The 23,189-nt window shown below is 41.9% G+C and overlaps 1 protein-coding gene across 1 annotated transcript in view; it reads left to right on the plus strand.

Moving 5' to 3' along the window:
• Nucleotides 1-23,189, plus strand: part of LOC117558797 (voltage-dependent N-type calcium channel subunit alpha-1B-like) — a gene marked incomplete at its 3' end in the record, with an annotated part of 86,669 nt that overhangs the window by 57,227 nt on the left and 6,253 nt on the right. Inside the window, exons 6-8 of the mRNA XM_034235191.1 lie at nucleotides 2,508-2,599; nucleotides 3,334-3,480; nucleotides 8,126-8,313. Of these exons, the coding sequence (XP_034091082.1) occupies nucleotides 2,508-2,599; nucleotides 3,334-3,480; nucleotides 8,126-8,313 (427 nt within the window). The remainder of the gene's footprint in view (nucleotides 1-2,507; nucleotides 2,600-3,333; nucleotides 3,481-8,125; nucleotides 8,314-23,189) is intronic.

Genomic DNA, 23,189 nt, shown 5'->3' on the forward strand with positions numbered 1-23,189 from the left:
GGACCAATCTGCGGAATTCCTCACACACACACACTCGGCGGGACGTTGTGAGGCTCGCTGCTGCGAGGGGTGGGACACTGTGAGCTGGCTCACTGGTGTGGGGTCGGCGAGACAGCGAGACACCACGGAACTCAGCCTGGGCACACACACAAACTCCCAGCCAGGCTGCGGGTGTGTGTGTGTGTGTGTTCGGGCTGGTTTCGCTGTGTCACGCTGTCTCGCAGACGGCCACTGGGCTCACAGGGAGGGGGGGGGGGGGGCAGGAGCTCCAACAAGCCGTTTAGGACAGAGAGTGAATACACATACTATACAGAGATGCTGTATGAGAAACCAATGTGAGTTTGGAAAATTGCACAATATACATTTATTTTAGTAGACCTCAACAATGGAATTATGATCAGTAGAAATGGCCATGACATGGGACCTTTAAGCCTTTTTCGATTGTTTGCCACTGGGCAACTTTAATTGGAATGAATGGAGTCCCTCAATTACATTAAATTCAAATGTATTTATATAGCCTAATATCACAAAACACAAACTAAATGAATAATAATGTAAAAACAAGAAACATATCTGAGAATATAGTAAAATGACAAGATACATACAAAATACCAATGAATGGGTACAAAACACAATGACACAAATACAGTTAGAATACAATAATTCATTCATTTTATGGGATTATTAATAATAATTCCATAAAATGAAGGGTCCATGAGGATGTTTAAAAGGGAGTTTATAACCAGTTTGAACTGTACGCTGTACTAAAGAGGATAGTCTTCAGCCTACTCTTAAATCTGTGGACACTGTCTGCCTCCCTAATCAATCAACTCTATATCCAGTTATCTTCATATAAGAAATGGACACATATACAGTATTCTCTAATTGTGAGCATAAGGAGGCTGTATTGCATCTCAAAGTCTTTGGCAGCCTTGAACTGACAGCAGCTACTGGTATAGCATATTGGAGAGTCACAACTTGATGTTCAGCATCATGGAGAGATGATGTTAATTTAAGTCTTTACAGCCCTCATCAATATTTCATCTTTTAGTCAGCTCTCTCACTTCCTATTCTTTAAGATGGGTTCCATTTCCAAACAGTTTGATAAATGGGTCTCACAATTTGTATGTTGAAGGGTAATAAGAACATATTAAAATGGAGCCTTTGGAAATCCATCACTGTCTGACAATTTGATTAATGCAAAGCCTGTGCATGAAATATGTATATAACAATATAGTATATTACATAGCAGCCACTTCCATCCCAGCGGCCTGATTTCACCCATAATGATAATTCCCATTCCCACAGATGTGCTTTATCGGTTACCATGCCAACTGGTAACCAAGGAGCATTAAGCGACCTTTCTTGTTTTCCACTTTTTCTGTGTGTGTGTGGCATTGCAGGCGTGTGAGTGTGTTCTACCCTCCATATAAAAGCTATTGTACCCTTGAGGATTGTCTTCCTGCTTGTACTTAACTCTTAACTCAGAGGTTTAAAAAACATAATCATTTGGGATGTGATGAATAATGTAATTTACACTGAAATGCGTTTTTAAAAAAATGCCGTAAATCAGCAGTTTTTTGTTTAGCTGAGGGAAAACTAACAGCTGGCAATTTAGTCTAATAATCAATCCACTCTGACCTCTCAATCCATTACATGTCTGCAGCATTGTTCGTCGGATTGGACAAAATGAAAATCCATTTCAGTGTTTCAGTGGTTTTTTTCAAAATGATAATAACAATAAATGATCCACCTTTTAAATATGTAAATCTACGCCTAATTAAACAAGGTGTGTCTTAATGGCCCTCGCTTTTTTCCAGATTCAGGATTTTTCCAGATAAACTATTATTCCCGGCTGCGCTTCTCCCCATGTAGCCTCGAGCACGGTTTTTTTTTTTTAATGTTTCAGAGGAGCACTTAAGTCTCCTCCTCTGTGTACAGCTTGTAATGAGGGCTGCCAGCTGTGTCTCTGTGGCTCTCACACACACCACACACACACACACACACACACACACACACCCACACACACACACCACACACCACACACACACACACACCACACCACACACACACACACACCACACACACACACACACCACACACAAGGACGTGCCACAGTAGGTCGCTCCTCCACTTGTACTGTAGGTGGAAAGCAGATATATTCAGCGCATGATGTAATCGTCACGTGATCAACCTATATGCTGTGTGTGTGTGTGTGTGTGTGTGTGTGTGTGTGTGTGTGTGTGTGTTGTGTGTGTGTGTGTGTGTGTGTGTAAACATGCTCCTCTCTGTTTTATTTATTGCGAAATTCAATATATTTGTGTTTCGTAACCACTACTTTTTTTCTTTATAACGTGTCACTGGGCTCTGAAGAGTATGATTTGCATGTTTGAAAAAGAAACAAAAGCAAATGAAACAGGAAGTCATTGTTACTTGCAAACATATGCTGTGATTTTTTAATGCTACAGTGAAATGTTGTGTAACCGTCCATGTGTGTGTGTTTACAGAATCCTAGCCACGGTGGGTACAGACTTCGACCTGCGAACCCTGCGAGCAGTGAGAGTGCTGAGGCCCCTGAAACTGGTGTCAGGAATCCCCAGTAAGTCACTCAAAATCATACAAATATTTACACAATACGTGTACCATGGAAGATTGAGCTTGTACGAACTGTTGATTACTTCTTTACTTTATTTCCAACTGATTTAAACTAGTGTTGGATTGTCTTATTGGGAAGTTTGCAAGAGAAAACTGAATAACACCAAGCATGGGTCTAAATCAAGTATTTCACGCAGAGATTTGGGGCTTTTTTGCTTCATTAACATGTCTTAGTTCAGAGAAACGATAAGAAAGACCCCATCAAACTTACTCTATTGCTCCCAATTCATCCAAAGTGAGCAAGTTAATGCCTCATTTTTACATTGTATCATACAACTTCAGAAGACTTGCCTTCATGTAAGAAATATCATTTTGATATTTATTCATTTAAAATGTCACCCTTTTCAGGGTTTCTCCTCTTAAAGGCTTATTTGCATTTATTACAACTTGTGTAGTTGGACCATTATGTCCATACAGCAGGTGATATTTAATCACTGGAGTAGCATAATATCCCCTCTAGTCAGACGATCAGAGTTTACGGGCCAACTTCTACCTAATTGGAGCAATGTTGTTGTGTTCCCAGATCTCAGCATTTTTATGATTGAGTACAATGTTATAAATAATGTAGTGATAGACAAAACAACTCATATAAGACCCAAGGTAGAATACACCTTAATAATCCTTTGAAACAGCCCCTCTAACTCCCTCCCCCCTCTCCCTCGTCTTTCTGTCCCTCAGGTCTCCAGGTGGTGTTGAAGTCCATAATGAAAGCCATGGTTCCTCTGCTTCAGATCGGCCTGCTGCTTTTCTTCGCCATCCTCATGTTCGCCATCATCGGGGTGGAGTTTTACATGGGAAAATTCCACAGCACCTGCTTTATAGATGGTGAGAGCCAAATCTTGAAGTAAACATGTTAATGCCAGGAGAAAGTTTCAGCCGAACATTTTTTACGCACGAGAACAAATATTGCATCGCATATGGATGCAGGCGTACATAAATGATTCATAAGTCGTGTATGTATGTTTGTGTTCGGCTTAGGAGTGGCTGCACATTCACAGCGCTGGCAGGCAGCGTGTTTATATCAACGCAACACACAATGTGCACAGCAGAATTTCTGACAGCCATTTTTCACATCTTGATTTTAATGAATGGTATTTCACAGTCTTCAGGTTTTGATTGATAGCTTCCACTGTATCTCGATATGAATTCTCATGCTCCCTGCCCCCTGATCGAACGCTACCTCAGACGGTGTCAATGAGGTTACAATCCACTAGTTCTGTCTCCTACATCAGAAGGAAGTATACATACTGTAGAGTTTCAACTTTTGTACACATTTTGAATGTGTTTTGATGTATCGGCAGCGGGAGGATTTACAAGACCATTACAAGGTTTAGTTCACACCTGTTTTGACAATCATTCATTACAACAAAATCAAGAGCTAATAGGAAGTAAAGAAACAAGCAAACAGAAATCCAGTTTCAAATCAATTTCCACCAGCAATCTTTATTATCCAAGAATCAATTAATTATTCAACTCATTTCATTCACAAACAAACAAACAAACATGAGAGATAATGGATATATGTGAAATAGGACAACCTGATACGCCATCTGAAGCTCGAGAAAAAGGTCCCTAATACTACAACTGATAAAAATCAAAAATAGGAACACAATCATGTGTATAGTTACATTTAAAACCTACAGAACACCTAAGACTAACTAAAGACCCTCAAAACTAACTGACCTAGAGGAGGGAGAGGCAGACAGAAAAAGCCTCACCCTTGTGTGTGAGTTAGCATATCAACAAAACCCATTTCTCATCAGTCACAGCCAGTTTACTATCGCAGTGGTATTATTATATAAAGCATTATAGTAATTATAGAGAACACAATCAGTGGGCTCGAATGAAATTACCCATTGTGTGAGGAAGTGATAAAAACTGCTGGTGACAGAGAGAGTGTGAAAGGCGAGCCTGCAGGGCTATTGGCTGGCCCAGCTGTAAAACAATGTGGATATGTCCATCAGTCTGTGTGTGTGTGTGTGTGGTGTGAGCAGTTGTCACAGCTTGCTAATGTACAGTACGTGTGTTATTGTGTTATTTTAGTCCAGAAACACAGCAGGGTTTGATTAATCTGAGCAGCGCTGGTGACAACTTCTTACCTTAAAGGTTCTTCTGTGTGTGTGTGTGTGTGTGTGTGTGTGTGTGTGTGTGTGGTGTGTGTGTGTGTGTGTGTGTGTGTGGTGTGTGTGTGTGTGTGTGTGTGTGTGTGTGTGTGTGTGTGTGTGTGTGTAGTTGTCACAGCTTGCTAATGTACAGTACGTGTGTTATTTTAGTCCAGAAACACAGCAGGGTTTGATTAATCTGAGCAGCGCTGGTGACAACTTCTTACCTTAAAGGTTCTTCTGTGTGTTGTGTGTGTGTGTGTGTGTGTGTGTGTGTGTGTGTGTGGTGTGTGTGTGTGTGTGTGTGTGTGTGCGCATGTCTGAGCATGTTTGTGTTTTTTCAAGTGTGAATTCATTGGCTTCCCTTTCACTTGAGTGCAAGGTTGTTGAGGAGCTTGGTTTGTTTGTCTTTTGGGAAATAGGAAATGGTTTCTTCTTCTGTTATTTTATCGGCTGAGGCTTTGCCAATGAAACAATAATTATGAATCTGGCTTCAACAATGAGGCATTGTCTTATCAAATGTGTGGTCCATTGTATGTATTTTGAAAAACTAATATACACATTGGTTGAAGCCAGATTCAGGGACTTTCTGATATCTCTGTCTATTACTTAACAAATAATTTAAAAAAAAGACATTGTTTTATAAATCAGGCTGAATGATAACTGAACAAACCCCACTGTTAAAAACCCTCAGAATATATTAGGAGTGATATTCTATGGTGGTATGTCCTACTGGCTCAGAGTTGAACTAAAAACACAAAAGCATTTTAAGAAACATTTCCATAATTTTTGTATGACCAACTTCCATTAATAAAACAACAAATATTATAAAACATAAAATTATTATGGAAAAAAAACTATTTTAAATATATATGACTGTGAGACTGACCGTTGAGCGGCCCAGACCAAGCAAGGAGGCAGAGGCAGAACGTACAAAAATTACTCAACCGCTGTCATCCTTACACCAGCATAACTCCTCTCGGCGCTCTCGCAAACTCCCCTATCTTTCCAGGCGGAGCCGAGGACCCGACCAGCACCTGCCAGACAACATTCCAATAAATACGGTTTAATCAGTTAAAAGATACTACCTCAATAATTAGTATGAATTATGTCCAAATATGTAATGTCAACTGTACTGTGCAATCACGCTAATAAAGTGCAATATTACCCGGCCTGAAGCCGTCAGTCCATAGTGACGAAGTTACCTTCGTCACAATGACATTCCACCTTTTTAAATGTTTCATTAATAAATGTTGGCCCCAATACATTAGAAACAGCACTCATAGAGGAAAGTAGAGAACTGAGATGCTCCTGTAGCGCCCGTGGATGCTGACTCCGGCTGACGCAGCACCTGTCAGTACGAAGGAAAGGGAAAGGACACATTTTACTGCAGTGACATCAGAGGGATGTTGGCTGTGCAATCTGGCTCTCCAAATCATCGTTTAAAACCTGGCAGGGTCTGTGATCATGGCACTATCCCTCATGAAACTCTGGGTGCACATGGCATCTGTTATACTTTATTCTGATCCCCATCTGCTGACGTGTGTTCCAGCTCATCCTTTAAAATAACTCTCTGCTTCCCTCCTCCCTGTAACCTTATAATCCCTGCTCAGTCAAGCACATAGTGACACATCTCACTTAGTTAGACCACTACCTCGATAACCTTTGGATTGGAAGACACAGCATTTCGATCTCCCTGTCTGTATCACACAAACAGAAGAGTGACAATAAAGTTCACTTTGATCTGACGTAACCCTGAAAACACAACTTCTGTAAACTCACTGAAAAACACATCTTTATCAGGTTTTTGTTTATTGTTGCTTACAAGTCATATCCTATTTGATGTTTTTGGCATTTGTGCTGTTTGTAGTACAACGTTTTGTGTTGGGAGGACGACAGAGTATAAAAACAAGTTTTAGACAAAGAAACATACGTATAGTGCAGTTTAATACTAGATCATCTTGATTTACTTCATTACCTGAAGTGTGCATCTTCTACTGTGTATCTGTGTGCACTTGTACGCTCAACAAGTATGCTCCACTGGATAGAAAGAAAGATGTAGAGCAAGTATAACTAAGATCTCGGTCTTTAGTTTAATTAGACTATGTTACTTTCCTGTTGTGGTTAATTGCAAACATACTATTTGTTTGATCTGCCATTTTAGATGTTTATCTTTGTGTGCAGTCTTTGTCATTACTAGCTAATGTTATTCAGTTTGGTGCCCACAACTTTGTTACATAAGTTCATCAATTGTTTGTTTGTATTTGGGGTAAATAATACCACCCTTTGAACATATGGTATCTTCAATTCTCCCAGTCACTCCGATAAGGTACAACTTAGATGTCATCCCTCATGTGTTAGCACTATCTTAAAGTACCAATAACTTCCACCCGCACCATCAATGGAGTGGAATAATTCAACTGAAATAAGAACCCATTAACAGCATATTTATGTATGTTTAATAAATGGGGAAAGGAGCCAATAGTTTACTTCCAGATGTTGTGAGTGAAGATGAGAGGCTGTGTTAATGGCTGCTGGCCGGGTGCCGCAGCTGCGATAACAGTGCCGCTCTGCTGGAGCCTGCTGCTGAAGAGAGAGCCAAGCCACAGCAGAGCTCCAGATCCACCTGTCCATCGCTGTGCCGGCCTTCACCTGTGGTCCAGGCTTTGTGCAATGACTGACAGAATGAGGCTGCAGTCACACTCTGCATGATAAGGTCCATAGGTCAATGGTCTCTATTGAGAAGAAGAAGTCTATGTGGGCGGGGCACCAGGGAGGATGTTCCTAGATGTTTCCCTATGGAGGTGTTATCGGCATGACTTATGATTAGTAGTTAAGAGATCATGGGATATATCAGGGCAATATAAGGCAGCTAAAGAAAGTTGCAGGTGATAGGACCCGAATAAAACCTGCTAGCATTTGGAGTACTGCAATCATTTCAGTGGCTTAAAAGAATGCTTTACACTTTAAATTAACATTTGTATTTGAATGACTCACCCTTTGTACCTTGAATGCATTTTCCTTAGTATTATGCCATATAAAACACTTAAATGTAGAAGTCTGGAGGAGTAGCGAGAGACTGTTTACTCACTAACATTTGAGCGAAAATGCATTTGTTTTGGAAGTTCTCAGCAAACATAGTTTTGCTGTTGTTAACTTTCTGTTAACTTTTCAAATGGAGGCATGAGAAAAAAAAACTTTTAAATAATTATAGTACTTTGAGATCTCACTATTAATCCTACTGTGGCTTGGCTCCTACCATCTGTCTATCCATTAGACACAGTAAGAAGAAGTTTAAAAGGACCTGAATATGTACATTTGCCTATCGATCTAATTCTCTTTCCCTAATTATTTTTTCTCTGTGTCAGATGAGATAGTAGCAGACTGGCCTTGTGGCTTGGAGCCTCCGGCCAGGTTGTGTCCGAATGGGACCATCTGCAGAGGATACTGGAAGGGACCCAACTTTGGCATCACCAACTTTGACAATATCGGGTTTGCGGTGCTGACAGTTTTCCAGTGCATCACCATGGAGGGCTGGTCGGAAATCCTCTACAGCGTGAGTCTATATGCTTTTCATACTTGTTGACGTTTTTAAAGTATAATCTTGATTTTCTGTGTTTTTGCGTACATGTTCTTCATCATCCTTTTCAATCTTATCTCCTACGTTCAGCTATATCCTCCTAGTTGCAAGGCTTCAGGATTTCCTGTTAGTTGTTTGTTTTGTTAGTTAATGTCTTTGATATCAAAACATTACTGGCCAGACTGTTATGTGTATTCATGTTCCTAAGAAATGTATCGTTCATGATTATGGTGCCACCACAAGCTTCACCTTTTGCCCTGGACAAACGCTATGAGAATGTGTCTTGAAATATAAGGACTGATTTTATTGAAAATAGTCATATGCATGGCTCTCTGGGGATGATCCCAACAGTATTAAATGATATGAGAACCTTAATTCTCCCCAGATGATCAACCCTTTTTTAATTAGACACCTCATGAGCTGTCTTCTTCTGCTATTTTTCTAATGGGCAGATTGCCATCAGTTTTTTGTAATGTTTTGAAGAGTTGTTAAACCATGTTGATTAAATTATCACATGGCTCTTAATCAAGTGCAACTCCCTCACCTAACAATGTTATCCCAGCACTGACAATAAGAGGGTTAGAGGATTAGACAGAAGAGAATAATGTTTAATATTTTTTGGTAATGATCATGTTAACATTTTGGAACCAGCAGGGGTGTTATGAAACTCATCAAACCATGAATATTTCACACAGAGAAAGATTTCCTTTGAGAAAACACTCTTTTCCACCCACCATGTGCTTAACATTTATATAAAGACACATATTCACACCTGGAAGCTGCCGACCTGGAGCATTTGGGGGATTGTTCTTTTGATGAATGGCAACTCAAAGGCAGTTGGTAATATTTGTTCATTTTACCCGCTTAAGTTTTAAATACCAGTTATATTTACCTATTAACCTGTGAGCTATACACATGTATGTAAGCCAGCATGCTGCCTGAAGCAGAGATTGGGACACAGAGGCAGAGTGTCAATGTGCCAGTTCTGGTTCTGCATGGATGAATGTTAGCAGCAGTGGCACAGAAGACACACTGTACCTGTCAGGTGTTACTCTTCATGTACTGTCTGTAGTTGATATATTCCTAAAAAAAAGGCGTCTCGGTACACTCAACTTAAAAGAAAATTACAGAAATTGAGAATAATACCAAACAAAAAACTATTTTTTGTTAGTGATGTACAGAAAGTTATTTACAGTATGAACTATAACAGTAATGAGAGACAGAAACCAGTATAGCAACTATACAATTCAAATGTTTAAGAGTATACAGTTTACAGAGCATAGTGAAAAGGTCTGGGTGCCCTTATGGGTATAACAAGTACAGTTTTTTTTAACCCATGACACTGTTTGATGGTTAATGTTGAGTTATAACTTTTGTGACCTGACTTACATGCTGAAGTAAGGCCATGTAAATAGGTTATAAAAACCCAAACCACCATCTTTTCCTTAACCTGACCAAGTAGTCCTGTTGCCTAAGCATGTTTTGCAGGGAGTTGCAAAGGTGCACTGATTGCCCAACATTTGTAGAACAATAACCAGTGTTGGGACTAACGCGTTCCAAAGTAACACGTTACAAAGTAACGCCGTTATTTTTGGCAGTAGCTAGTACTCTAACGCATTACTTTTTAAATTCAGTAACTCAGTTACCGTTACTACATGGTGCGTTACTCCGTTACTGCGTTAGTTTTTTATATATAGTCAACAGCCAGGCGAACAGAGATGAGAACTGTACTTAAGTACAGTACTTGAGTAAATGTACTTAGATACTTCCTGTGTCACATGCGGAGACGGGCTGTGGGCGTGTTTGTGTTGTTTACTAACAAGACTATCATGGCGGCGGCGGAGCTCAAGTCTAGTTTCTCCACCTGGAGATATTCTCACTATTTCACTTTTGTCGAGCACAAAGAAAATAACGTTTTAGTTAAATGTAAGTTGTGTCTTGGCGGGTCAAAGATCCTATCTACTGCCCAAACCAGTAATTCAAATATCTTAAAACATCTGCAAAAACAACATGCTGGGACGAAGCTAGTAGCTAAGACCACAGAGACTCAGCCGACGCCCACTCCACCTCCACCTAAGCAACAGCGGCTGGATTTTAACCAAGGGACTGCTGGCCAGGGAAAAGTCGATAAAGCCATTGCACGGTATGTTGTAGAACACATGCAGGCTATTGCTACAGTGGAGTCACCCGCTTTCAGGGAGCTAGTTAGCATGATACCATGTCCGGGCGGCACACGGCATATGGGACGGAAAACTTTTTCCAACTATCTGGAGAAAGAATATACAAAAATGGAAAGCCAGCTAATATCGATGCAATCCAGATTGCATATAATGCATGTCAAGTTGATCAACAGATTGAATTATTCTCCAATGCAATAACAGTACTGAAATGAAGGCTATAAGGGCATTAATGGGAGCCCTTTGTTTAAGTAACGGAAACGTTACTTTTCACAGTAACGCATTACTTTTTTTGTACGTAACTAGTAAAGTAACTGAGTCACTTTTGAAATGAAGTAACTAGTAATGGTAACTAGTTACTGGTTTTCAGTAACTAGCACAACACTGACAATAACAGACAGATGTCAAAATAACTTTTTGTAAGATATAGATAAACAATCTGCCGCTCATAGGCGGCGCGTGAGGCTCAGGTTTGGGAAGGCTAAATAACTTTTTTTTATCTGACGCTGCCCGCCTCCGGCGTCTATAGGAAAGATATCAACTCAGTGAAAGCACCGCCTGCTGACCAATCAGAGCTCAGTGTGCGGAGTTTAAATCTATCTAGTCATATTACAGGATAAAGGAAATACAGTTTAAACTGCCGTATGCAGAGAAGACGTCGACGTGTCGCCCTTATCATTCATATCACACTGATATCACATCATCAATCAGATCATCGATCATATAATATCACAATATTTCCTTATCTCAGTCAGCTTCTCGAGCCGTATCTGGCCGTGCAACACTTACATTGTCACATATACTGTATGCAGACGTATTATTTTAAGCAACACATTAAGTTGACGAAACACTCAACTCAAATGTAATTAAAGTCAGATCCACTCGTGTCTTAGGTGGGGCAGTATCATAAAACTGTTTTCAAACACTCTGTAGTTTATTTTTTAACGAGTTGTTCTGTATTCTCCTTGCAGGTGCAACTATGTGGCTTGTATCCTGGATTATATGTTTAAGTCATCATGGATGTTTAAAGTTAATATTTGTCTAATAATAGTTTACTTTTCTATAATGAAGTATGACGCTGCGCTGTCAGTACACTTGTCCCTGTTTGTGATTGGTCAAATGTAGCTAACCCCGCCCCTTTCACGTGAACGCGTTCTCAGCTGGAGAGAGAAACCCTGGCTTAATTTACCGAGTTGATAACCAGCTTCATAGACCACTTAGCGAAATCTCGTTTGTTATGGTTAGTTAAGATAACTCAAACATATCCAGGGTCTGTTGAACTGGCTTCGTACAGGGCACATGTGGCTGCATAGCAGCGCTAATGTCAAAGACACACACATTATACATTATTTTTTTATTTTACCAGGATGCAGTTACACAAATATTTGGGAAGGCTTAGCCTTCCCTAGCCTACAGCACCCGCCGCCCCTGCTGCCGCTGATTTTTGGCAAAAACAAATTGGTCCTTGGCATCCAGTTGAAAATGTTCCTACTTTAGGGACAAATGTTACCCTATCCGAGGCACATTACACCACTTCATTAATGTACAGAGACAGAATAATGAATTAAAGCTTTTCTCTGTATAGTTTGTACATTTGCTGTCATGTAACTATTTGCGGTTGACCACAAAGAAGAAACGTGAAGGCCATGAGGTTTTTGTCTTAAACAACTGTGTCACGGGATGACCCCTCAAGCTCGACACGTTTTTAGTACTTTTTCTCCCTGTCACTAAGCCAAACAGTTTTGTTAACTAAATGCCAGCACCTATCTTTTTTGCATGATAGTGCCTTTTTAAAACCCCTGCACACAAAAAGAAAAACAAGAATCCCTTTAGGATAAGCGGTGGCCAGCCAAGCAGAACTAAAAGTGTCAGGGCTCATCTCACATCGGCTGTCTGACTTATGCCCCGGCCACACGAGGACGAAAACGGTCGTTTGCGTTACTGTTTAGTGTCATATAGACCGTTAGGCCACACGAGGACGACCGAATACGGCACTAAACGACTGCGTAAACGATAACGGGTCCCAAGGTGGATAGAACGGCATACGCAACGCTCTGGGGGGTCCTACGGCTCCGTGTGTGCGCCCTATACGATCATTTTCTGATAATGATGAGGCAATAGCCCCGCCTCTCCCCACCTCTGATGCTCACCCCCGCGTCAAAGTAAACTGCACACTGAATTCAGATTATTTATCTTTCTCTCGATATGGACCTAAACGCGAGTGAAGTCTAATCTGACAGGACGGAGACACGCAGCTCTGCTTACCTGCAGCCCCTCCCGCTGTGATGCCGCGGTGAACGGAGTAAAACACACATTTCAGTCAGATCATCACCCTTAGCTATTTTAATTACCTCTCAAACTACCTAAACTAGATATAAATATGTTTATTTTTACTGTCGGCCGGGTCACTCATTACTGGATCAGCTGCTGCATGAAACAGACACTGGCGCTGTCCGAGAGAGGGAGGAAAAAGAGAGGCTCCGTGTATTTTATTATTATAATATATAGATTCGTTATTCATTTGTTTTAAAGCTCAATAAATAACAAAGAAGACCTTTGACCGGCACTTTTATAATTTTGTCGGAAGATTTCAACTTTAATACACGTTGACTGGCGAGAAATTCTGCCCGGTTCCCTCGGCCCCCACCGCGGAGAATAAACAGAAGGGCAACCATGACAACCATGCTTCTTCGCTGCTTTTGTGGAGGAAGTTACATCGCCACGTACAGGCTCCTGCATATGTACTGCAGCTTCTCCAGCGGTTGGAGCTAAACGGAGCGGTCTCGTGTGGACAGACACTCTCCGGATGACTATTGCGTGTGGACGGAAGCTTGTTTGCGATTGCGTTTGCGTTAATCCTATGCGTTTAGCCGTTTTCGTCCTCGTGTGGCCGGGGCATTAAAGCTTTACGTTCTCGACAAAAAACCTTTCCAGTATTTAAAGAGTACAAATGTAATGAAAGATGTGAATGGCTGACCTTGTTGCAAGGACATTTTGAGATGAACATGCCTGAACACCAGCTCATTAGAAAGACTCTTAAGGTCGACCTTATTAAAACACTAATAAGGTGAAAAATACATATTTGCATTTTTTTATATACTCAGCACCAAATTGAACCTTGCACCATTTACACAGAAGCTGTAGCGTGAGCCGCGTGTTCAGCCTTAACGGGAAGTAAGGCTGCGTGATTGAATATACATTGAATGCTAACCCAGATAGGTAGCTAAGATCATACAAAAAAACCTGTATTGTCTGTTTTTGTAACAGTTATTTTCAAGTGAATTAGCCGTTAGCTGTGAAATGTGATCAATTAGTCTGGATCCATTAAATTGTGCACATCTCCTTGTTAGTTTTTGTTCAACCTTTCATTTTTGTAGTTCACTATAGGCCTACCTTCCTTTTAGGGGTGTAACGGTATCCGTATTCGTCCCGAACCGCCACGGTTCGACACATGCAGACTCACACGACGAATACGCCTTTTTTTACGAGTGGGAAAAAAGTCTGTCACTCAGGGCAATATCCATTATACTATATATAATCCAGGGGGCGGTATTGCGCCTAAAAGCTGTTTGCCAGCCGCGCTTAAACAACAAATGTAGAACAAGAAGAAAACCCAACAAAACGAACAAAATACAAGAAGAAGAAAAGTTAGTTTGGCGATTTCAGGTAACACACAGGAGCTAGAACCCATCCAAACCGAGGTACGTATCGAACCGTGAATTCTGTGAACCGTTACACTCCTACTTCCTTTACATTAATCTTCTTCTTTTCATCCGAAAAACCTCCCTTGTTCCATCCCCTGTCTACTTCCCTTTTCTCACGACTTCATTGTTTCCCTTCCCAGGAGATAGCAGCTGACTGGCACTACATTGTGAACCACTTAAAGAGCCTTCCTTCCTCCTCCTTCTGCTTCTTGCTCTTCATCCCTGTCAGACTCCAAACATCTCCCGTAGCTTTTTCTGCCTCATTATCCTAAGCGATTCAGACATAAGTTTCTAAGATCCGAGGAAACCTTTTCTCTCAGTTAGTACTCTTTCATCGTTTTTGGTCCTTAGCTTTCCCTTGCTCAAAGTCATCCCTCTTGATCCTTCAGTTACTCTTACAGCAGCTTTTTTTGGTGACGCATTTAGTAGTGTTCTTCCTGTGCGAATCCATCCTGCTGATTTTCACCATCCTAGATATTATTCACACATCCCATTGAGGCATATTTAATCTGTTTTGATTAGTGTCATTACCGTACTCAAGGTTTTGCTTCACTACACGTGGATGATGTTGAGCCCATTTGAGAGTGTATTTACAGTCCTTAAACCGTTTCCGTGAAGTTTAACACCTTGCTGACCATCTGTCTGTTGAAACCATGGAAAGCAGTGGTTTGTGACAGGTGTCCAAATCCATGAGGACAGTATATCTAACAGCAGGTATAAACAACAGTTTTTTAAGGTTGCTATTGCTAACATTTACGGTCATTATCAGTGCAGAAACAGAACCTATACGGGGGCTAAACCTGGTAGACATGGTCTTCATGTTAGCAGAATATTTTTTGGGGAGCAGAATGTCTTGTGTTCTGTTAAACTATATCAACATATAAATGCAGAAGCTGTAGGAAACATGATACAATTTCCTTCACATAAGTGCCCTGGTTCGTAGTAAGAGTGGTATTAACCATTTCAAGCATTCTCCTAAAAGGTTAGCTGGTTTGCTTTTGCCCGAATGCTATCTTAAAACCCATTGGTTATTAGCCTAAAATGAGGTGTGTGGCGCAGTGGATAGACACTTCACCCCAAATTGCTCCTGTGGGGATTGCCCACAGTATTGAGTATGTAAGTCGCTCTCGATAAAAGCGTCTAACAAGTAACTAGTAGTAATAATAATAATGAGCTTGAAACCAGCTAATTGTAAATGAGCCAGATGTCAGAAATCATCTCCCATCAGACTATGACAGAATGAATGCACGGAGAAGGAAGTATTGGCCCTGATATTCGATGGCTACACAGGACCCCCCAAAGTATTGGAAATAGCTTACAGGGGCTGAATCATTATAAGACCAATAGCCAATGGGGTTGGAGGCACCTCCTGAAAGTACCTGTAATCAACCATCGAAGCAGAGCCAAGATGTTCCACAAAGTTGTCATAAATAAACCATGACAACGTTATGTAGTTTAAAAGTGCCATAGGTGTATTTGTGTAGATGCTATGGAGCGTACAGTCATGACATGTATGCATTACCATCCTGAATCAACAATGTAGATGCACTCTTGGTACAGAAGCATGGGGGGGGGGGGGGGGGGCGGGGGGGAGGGCAAGATCTAAACATCATGGCTCTGGGGACACTGTGGCTTATACACTTTCCTGTAACCTAGCATTAACCCTGCAGATTGATGACTGTATGCTAACTCTGCCCAGAGGGGGAATGCTCAGACCTTCCTCTCTAATGGAGCAAAGAAAATGTACCCCTCCCCTTCATTCCCATCCTGCCCCATCTTCTTTTTATTTCTTTATTGCCTCCTCCCTGCCGTCCACCCCCACCTCATCCCCTCATAACTTCTCCTCCCCCGGCGAGGCCACATCCTGTCTGTCATGTTGTTCCTCAGCTTAAGGAGACAACGAGGGACCATTCAGACCAATGATATGCCTCTGATGGTGGCAGCATGTTGTTACAGTAACCAGGGACGAGACGAAATACAAACACAAGTCCAGTTTGAGATCAGAAAAGAAGATACATTATCAAACCATAAGATTTACATTCTAAAAAACCTGCTCAGGTTAGGAAAGAACATTTTTATCTGCACGATGCAAACTGGGCAAAGGCAGAGGAAAAAAGAAAACTACCAGATTGGGAGTAAATCTGTGTTGTTTTCCTTTACTCCTATTTTTATTTATTAATTTTGATTTGTCTCAGCCCATACATCCTGTCAGAAACAAAATAAACAGATTTGTCGTGATAAAAGCATCAGCTAAATGCTATGTAATGTAATGTAGTTTTTTAATGTTCTGTAAAAATATTTGACAATTTAAGAATTATAACAAAATCCAACTTATAAAACAAAACAAACAAATGTAAATATACATACATCATTAATATTAAATGTAACTATACAAATGAAATAAACATTTATTTTCAACAGTCCTGGTTATTCTAAAAGGAAAATCCAATAAATCTATATTTGAACGTAATGAGAAACGTAGCGAGGCTGACTAATGCTGTTTTTGGCCTGGGACTTAATTATTAAAACCGGCCTTCCTGTTTCATAATTAATGACGTGGCCTGGTCCTGTAACAACACGACTACCAACCTCTGCCCCCTACATTAGCTATCTTTCGATAATGTGTTTGGTCTTGTGTGTATCTGTCTGTTATCTCGAATTAGACTATTATTTATCATGCTCATTTACGACTGTGTGCTGCTGAAGGACTTCTTGTGATGGCGGTGATTCATAATTATTGGTAAAACTCGTTTTGAGGCTCTTTTACACCGTAATTCATTGCTGACTACTCTTCACCGGCCTAAAAACAAGCCTCACCCGATCTTAGGCCATGCGCCAAGATTGTGAGGGGGCAATATTTAGCATGATCACACCCCATGGAGATCTGTTCTCTACTGAGGGCACTTTCCTAGTCTAGTCGTTTAGCATAATCGTTAACGCTAATGTGTTGTGGGCTGCATAATGCACAAACGAACTAGTAGACTACTCCGTTTCTTCTTTTATCAGAATGAATAGGTACCGTAGAAAGTACAAGGTGTTTTATATGTTCTAAATTCTGAGTCAATTGCATCTACTTGAGAGACTTTCCTCAACAACAGACAGTAGGTGGTGTGATCCTGGTTATGTAAGCAATTACCAGAAGCAGAATTAGCTCTTCTTAAGGAGGATGTGGCGTCATTGATGTAACACAAGAGTCCTGCTATTTCATCCTGTGTGCCTGCAATCGTCTTCATGAGTTCATTTGAACTGCAAACGACAATCATTCTGTGAACCTAACAAAGAGGTTTTAGTGGCCTTAACCAGCAGATCAGAAAATGCTTGCATAATATATATATTTTTGTAACATATAAAAGAGGTCAATTTGGAATGCAGTCATGATTTCCGTCAATAAGATATTTTGACTTTCCGGTTGTTGGGTGACGATTAGGTTTCCAAAGATGCCATTCAGCACCCACACTGCATCCACTCAGTATTATCATTGAACTCAAAAGGGATGATGGACAATGTACTCTTGTGCTGTAGAAGACAGAAAGCCAGAACGTTCTGGTAGGGCTGCTCGATTATGGCGAAAATTATAATCTCGATTATTTGGGTCAATAATTGATATCACGATTATTCATTTACTCTGAAAACATCAATTTATTGGAGAATTTTTTTTTAACAGTATGTTTTTAACAGTTGATTACCCTGAACTTAAGTATAATTCAACTGAAAAACCAACGAAAAAAAAAAATGTATTTAAAAAAAGAAGGAAAAAAAAGTAATAATAATAATAAAAAATAATCGTTTTATTTCGATTACGTTGTTTTCGTAATCGTTGCAAGCCATAATCGTAATTGCGATTAAAATACGATTAATTGAGCAGCCCTACGTTCTGTACACAATGACATTTTTACAACCAGTGAGAAAGCCTTGGAAGCAGAGCATGTCTCCAAACTGAGGCGTTGCTCCTTCTTGATGTTGTATTCACGAAAGGAAAAGAGTGCAAAGGGTGTGCATATAAAGAGCGATTTCAGCTTATGCTAATAATCATAATGTTGCCAGCCGCTGCAGAGCTTTTGACTTGAGTGAAATATCCTCCCATCAGTGTCGTCTTTAGCGGCTAAACCGCATGGTGGATGTTACAGATATGCGCCTCCAAACAGCTGGAGGCCAGATTATTATTACAGCCAGAAGTTCATACTATATCCACACAGGGAAATATAATGAGGATCATCCTGCCAAATGATTCTGTCATTTGCTAGATTTTCTTTCCTATTTCCCCCTTCCCATACATCCACTGAATTATATTCTGTTGTGATAATAGCAGTCAGTGTTCAAGGTGAAAAGCAGTTGCTTGCTAGCATAAAGGCTTTTTGTCTTTCCCTTTATGATCGACACTATTGTTATTTAGACATTTACACACGACAGATGATCTGAATTGCTTGTGGAACTGAACATGCCATGGCATTTATCTCTCTCCTGTGCCAAACATGTCCACCTTCATTCTCACCTTCAGATTCCATTTGAGATATTATTGCCATGTTATCACCAGCCGGCAGCAGCTAGATTAGATCTGACTTGTTCATTGTGACATCCTTCTCTCATTGGAGTCCCTTTGTGTCCTGCTTCGGTCAAGGCTGGAGAAATATCATGGATGTTCGGATAACAAAACGTGGTTAAAGTCAGTAAGAAACAAACAATGGCCTCACAATTGTGTAATGTGTTTAAATTACTTGCAGTCACTCAATCAATTCCCGTGTTTGACATCAACAGGGAGCAGGTCATGGTGCATAGATTGATGGATGTATGGCTCAAAGGACTTTCACCCAGGAGAGCGATGTGAATACCTGAAATTACTTCACTTACATGCATAAATCATTTAAGTAACATATTATATGCCACCGCCAATCAAAGGTGGGGTAGGTACGTTTGAGAAACCGGCTCGAGATATACTTTTTGTTATATTCCATGGAATGCTCTTAACATCCCGATAGCAATGAATATCTGAAGTGCTTTGACAAAAAATCCATACAAAAAGGTCATCTGTGGAAGCCGTAGCACTGTAAAAAGCACGACCAATCATCTGAGCCGGCTCGGCTAAAGTAACTGGATGGCCTACCTGCCTGTCAGCCTTCCCTCTGTGCACAAACTTATCTCGTGCCCTCATTGGTCATGTGCGCGTTCGTGTGTGTTGGAGGAGGGGCTCTGTAAGGAAGTGGCAGATTTTTTCCGGCTGTGTATTTTCAAATTCTAGCGCACTCGAGCTGGTTTCTCCAAAATGACCTACCCCACCTTTAATGAGGTGTTTAGAGGTTGTGGTCTTTTAATCTATTTATTTCATATCCCATTGGATTTTACTCATTAAAGTCTGTTTACTGCTACAGTCCAGGTGCAGAGCTATTACTGCACTTATTTTTGGCCTCAGACCTCTGCAAAGTCTAATTGATTGCTTGGAGTGATGATACTTGCCAATTTTAATTTTAGCTTCAATTAGGGCTGAAGACTACTTGAAGCAGAATGCCAGAGGACATTTAAGGCCAAAAACTCACAATGTATTCTATTTTTATGAACCTCAGAACGATTTTTAGAGCTCGGACAATAACAAAACAAATGTTGACATGGTCCAACTCCGCTCATTTTTCTCCGCTATATATATATTTTTTGCTAACCGTGATCTAAAATAGACAGCAAAGGTTTGCACTGTTTTACACTGTGATGCTGCTAAAACATTCAGCTGGGAAGTGACTCTGTTGTAGCAGCAGCAAGATGTGTGTGTCTGTGGTTTTTCAGCGTGATAATATGGCCATCTTCGTTTCATGCCCTGTTACATTATTACATTTCCTCTGTCTCTCATGGAGACCTAATGGCTGCCATCAAATTAGACGCAGCCCTAATTACCTCTGCTGTGTCATGTTCAGGCTGAAAGAAATGTACTTGTAACTTAATATGGCACTTGAATGAAAATCTTGTGTTTTAATCTCTTAAAATGTTTTCCCAATCAGTTGCTTGATCATACATGAAAGCTCTTTTTTTTGGTTAATGTTGATTTCAAATCTTGTATTTTGGCCTCCCTCTTTTGAAATCTGTATGTAAGTCACTGTGGTCTAGTGTGTGTGTGTGTGAGATGAAAGGGGTCACAGGCACTTTCTCTTCTCACTTCATTACAGCTGTGAGCCACAGAGGCAGGTGCACCTTGACCTTGTCATGGCGACGTCTTGTGCTTGTCAAATCCTTGTGAAAAAGGAGCAGAAAGTTAGATAATAATAATAATAATATATTTTATTTCTATAGCGCTTTTCTTGAACCCAAAGACGCTTTACATTTGGGAGGGAGGGTAGACAAACAAAACAAAGACAATGCCAAAAAGAAACAAAACAAAACAGAAAAGTAGTCAGAAGTTGATTGAGAGGGGGGGGGGCGCTTATGGATACAGAGTTGAAGAGGTGGGTTTTGAGGCGGGACTGGAACAGGGTGAGGGACTCAGACTCACGGAGGTATTGGGGGAGGGAGTTCCAGAGCTTCAGGGCTGCCATAGAGAAGGTTCTGTCCCCGAAGCTCCGGAGTTTGGCCTTGGGGATGGAAAGCAAAACCGGCTGAGGTGGATCTGAGGGACCGGGGTGGTTGGTAGAGGAGGTCAGTGAGGTAGGGGGGGGGCCAGATGGTGGAGGGCTTTGAAAGTGAGGACCAGGAGTTTGTAGTGGATGCGGTGTGAAACGGGGAGCCAGTGGAGTTCTTGAGGACCGGGGTGATGTGATGCCATGATTTGGTGTGGGTGAGGAGTCTGGCGGCTGCGTTCTGGACACGCTGGAGTCTACTGAGGGATGTGGAGCTGATGCTGTAGAGGAGTGAGTTGCAGTAGTCAAGGCGGGAGGAGATGAAGGCGTGAATGAGTCGCTCAGCTGCAGGGCGGGCGAGAGAGGGACGGAGTTTGGCAATATTGCGGAGGTGGAAAAATGAGGTTTTTACAACTTGACGGATGTGGGGCTCGAGGGAGAGGGTGGGGTCAAATATAACGCCAAGGTTGCGTGCCTGGGTGGAGGGGGAAACAGGGGTGCCATCAATGGTGACTGTCAGGTTGGGGGTTTTGCTGAGGGTGGATTTGGAGCCGATGAGGAGGAGTTCAGTTTTATTGCTGTTGAGTTTGAGGAAGTTGTGTTGCATCCAGGATTTTATTGCAGTCACACAGGATTCGATGTGGGTGAGGGGGGGGTTGTTGGGGGATTTGGTGCTGAGGTAAATCTGGGTGGTCGTCGGCGTAACAGTGAAAGTCCCAGGTTGTATTGGCGGATAATCTGACCAAGGGGGAGGATGTAGATGATGAAGAGGAGGGGGCCGAGTACTGAACCTTGGGGAACACCTTGGGTGACTGAAGCTGTGGCAGAGGAGTGGTTGTTGAGGGAGATGAAGTGGGATCTGTCGGAGAGGTAGGACTGGAGCCACCTGAGTGCAGTACCTTCGATACCGATGTCCTGGAGTCGGGTAAGCAGGATGGAGTGGCTCACGGTATCGAAGGCTGCACTCAGGTCGAGGAGGATGAGGATGTTGAGGGAACCGGTGGTCAGCAGAGGTGAGGAGGTCATTGAGGACTTTGATGAGGGCCGTTTCTGTGCTGTGGTGGGGACGAAAACCAGACTGAAGGGGTTCAAAAAGCTGGTTGGTTTGGAAGATGGCGGTGGGAGTTGTTTGGGAGATAATCCGTTCTATTGTTTTTGAGAGAAAGGGGAGGTTGGAGATTGGGACGGTAATTATTGAGGGAGGAGGGATCCAGACCGGGTTTCTTGAGGATGGGAGTTGACAGCAGCAGTTTTGAAGCAGAGGGAAACAGTTCCTTGGGACAGGGAGGAGTTGAAAAGGTTTGACAAGGTAGGGGCAGAGGACGGGGAGACAGGACTTCAGTAGAGGGGTGGGTAGAAGGTCAGGGAGCAGGTTGTGGGGTTTGGAGGAGCTGATCAGTTTGAGTATTTCAGGGGGGGGTAACCAGAGTGAAGTGGGAGAGGCGGCCGTGGGGAGGAGGGCTCGGGAGGTCAGGGAGATGGGGGGAGAAATTGTGGCGGTGGATGCTGGGGGAGATGTATGTGTGTCAGATGCAGCGGATAGGGAGAGATTAATGGCAGTGATTTTGTCAGAGAAAAAACTGGAGGAATGAACTGCATAAGAGTGGAAGTGGAGGAAGGGAGGGTGTCAGCACGGGGTTTGAGGAGCTTGTTGACGGTGGAGAAGAGGGTCCTGGGGTTATGGGAGGGGTCCGGTAAAGATGGTGGAGAGGTAAGCATTTTTTGCGGCAGTGAGGGCGTCTCTGTAGGTAGTGAGATGGAGTTTGTAGGATTCATGGTGAACTGTGAGGGATGATTTCTTGGTTAGGCGTTCAAGCTGGCGGCCGGTTTGCTTCAGCTTACGGAGTGCAGGGGTGAACCAGGGTGAGGAGGTTGTTAAAAGTGACATTTTTTCCTTTTGAGGGGGGCCAGGCTGTTGAGGGAGGCGAGTAGTGGTGGAATTAAGGTGGGTTTGAGTTTGTTCATCGGGTGAGCTGAGGTTTCGAGTCCAGGGGGGAGAGTAGAGGATATCAGGTCGGAGAGGTGCTGGGAATCGACAGAGCGTAAATTACGGAAGGTGATGTTTCCTGGATGGGGGGGGGGGTGGCGGACGGGGGGAGGCGATGGTGAACTGTATGAGTAGATACCATGTGAACATTCAGTCTGTCTGTTTGAAAATCCTCTACACCTCTGTGGACAATATACAAATACTCGCCTTTAACTCAGAATATGTATTTTAGCAGCAAAGTGCACGGGAGGATCCAAAACGAACAAAAAAAAAACAAGAGTTCCCTCGCCAACAAATCACAAGTTTCATTCAATGTTTCTTTTTCTTCCACGTCAGATATGTTACACTTGCATAAAGGTAATGCAGGTTGTCGCGTTATAATGCAACTAAATAAAAGGGTATAGGTAAATGGGTTACCCTGAATCAAATAATGTTTAACACTTGTCTG

The sequence above is a fragment of the Gymnodraco acuticeps genome, unplaced genomic scaffold, assembly GCF_902827175.1.
Source record: "Gymnodraco acuticeps unplaced genomic scaffold, fGymAcu1.1, whole genome shotgun sequence".
Taxonomy (NCBI): Eukaryota; Metazoa; Chordata; class Actinopteri; order Perciformes; family Bathydraconidae; genus Gymnodraco; species Gymnodraco acuticeps.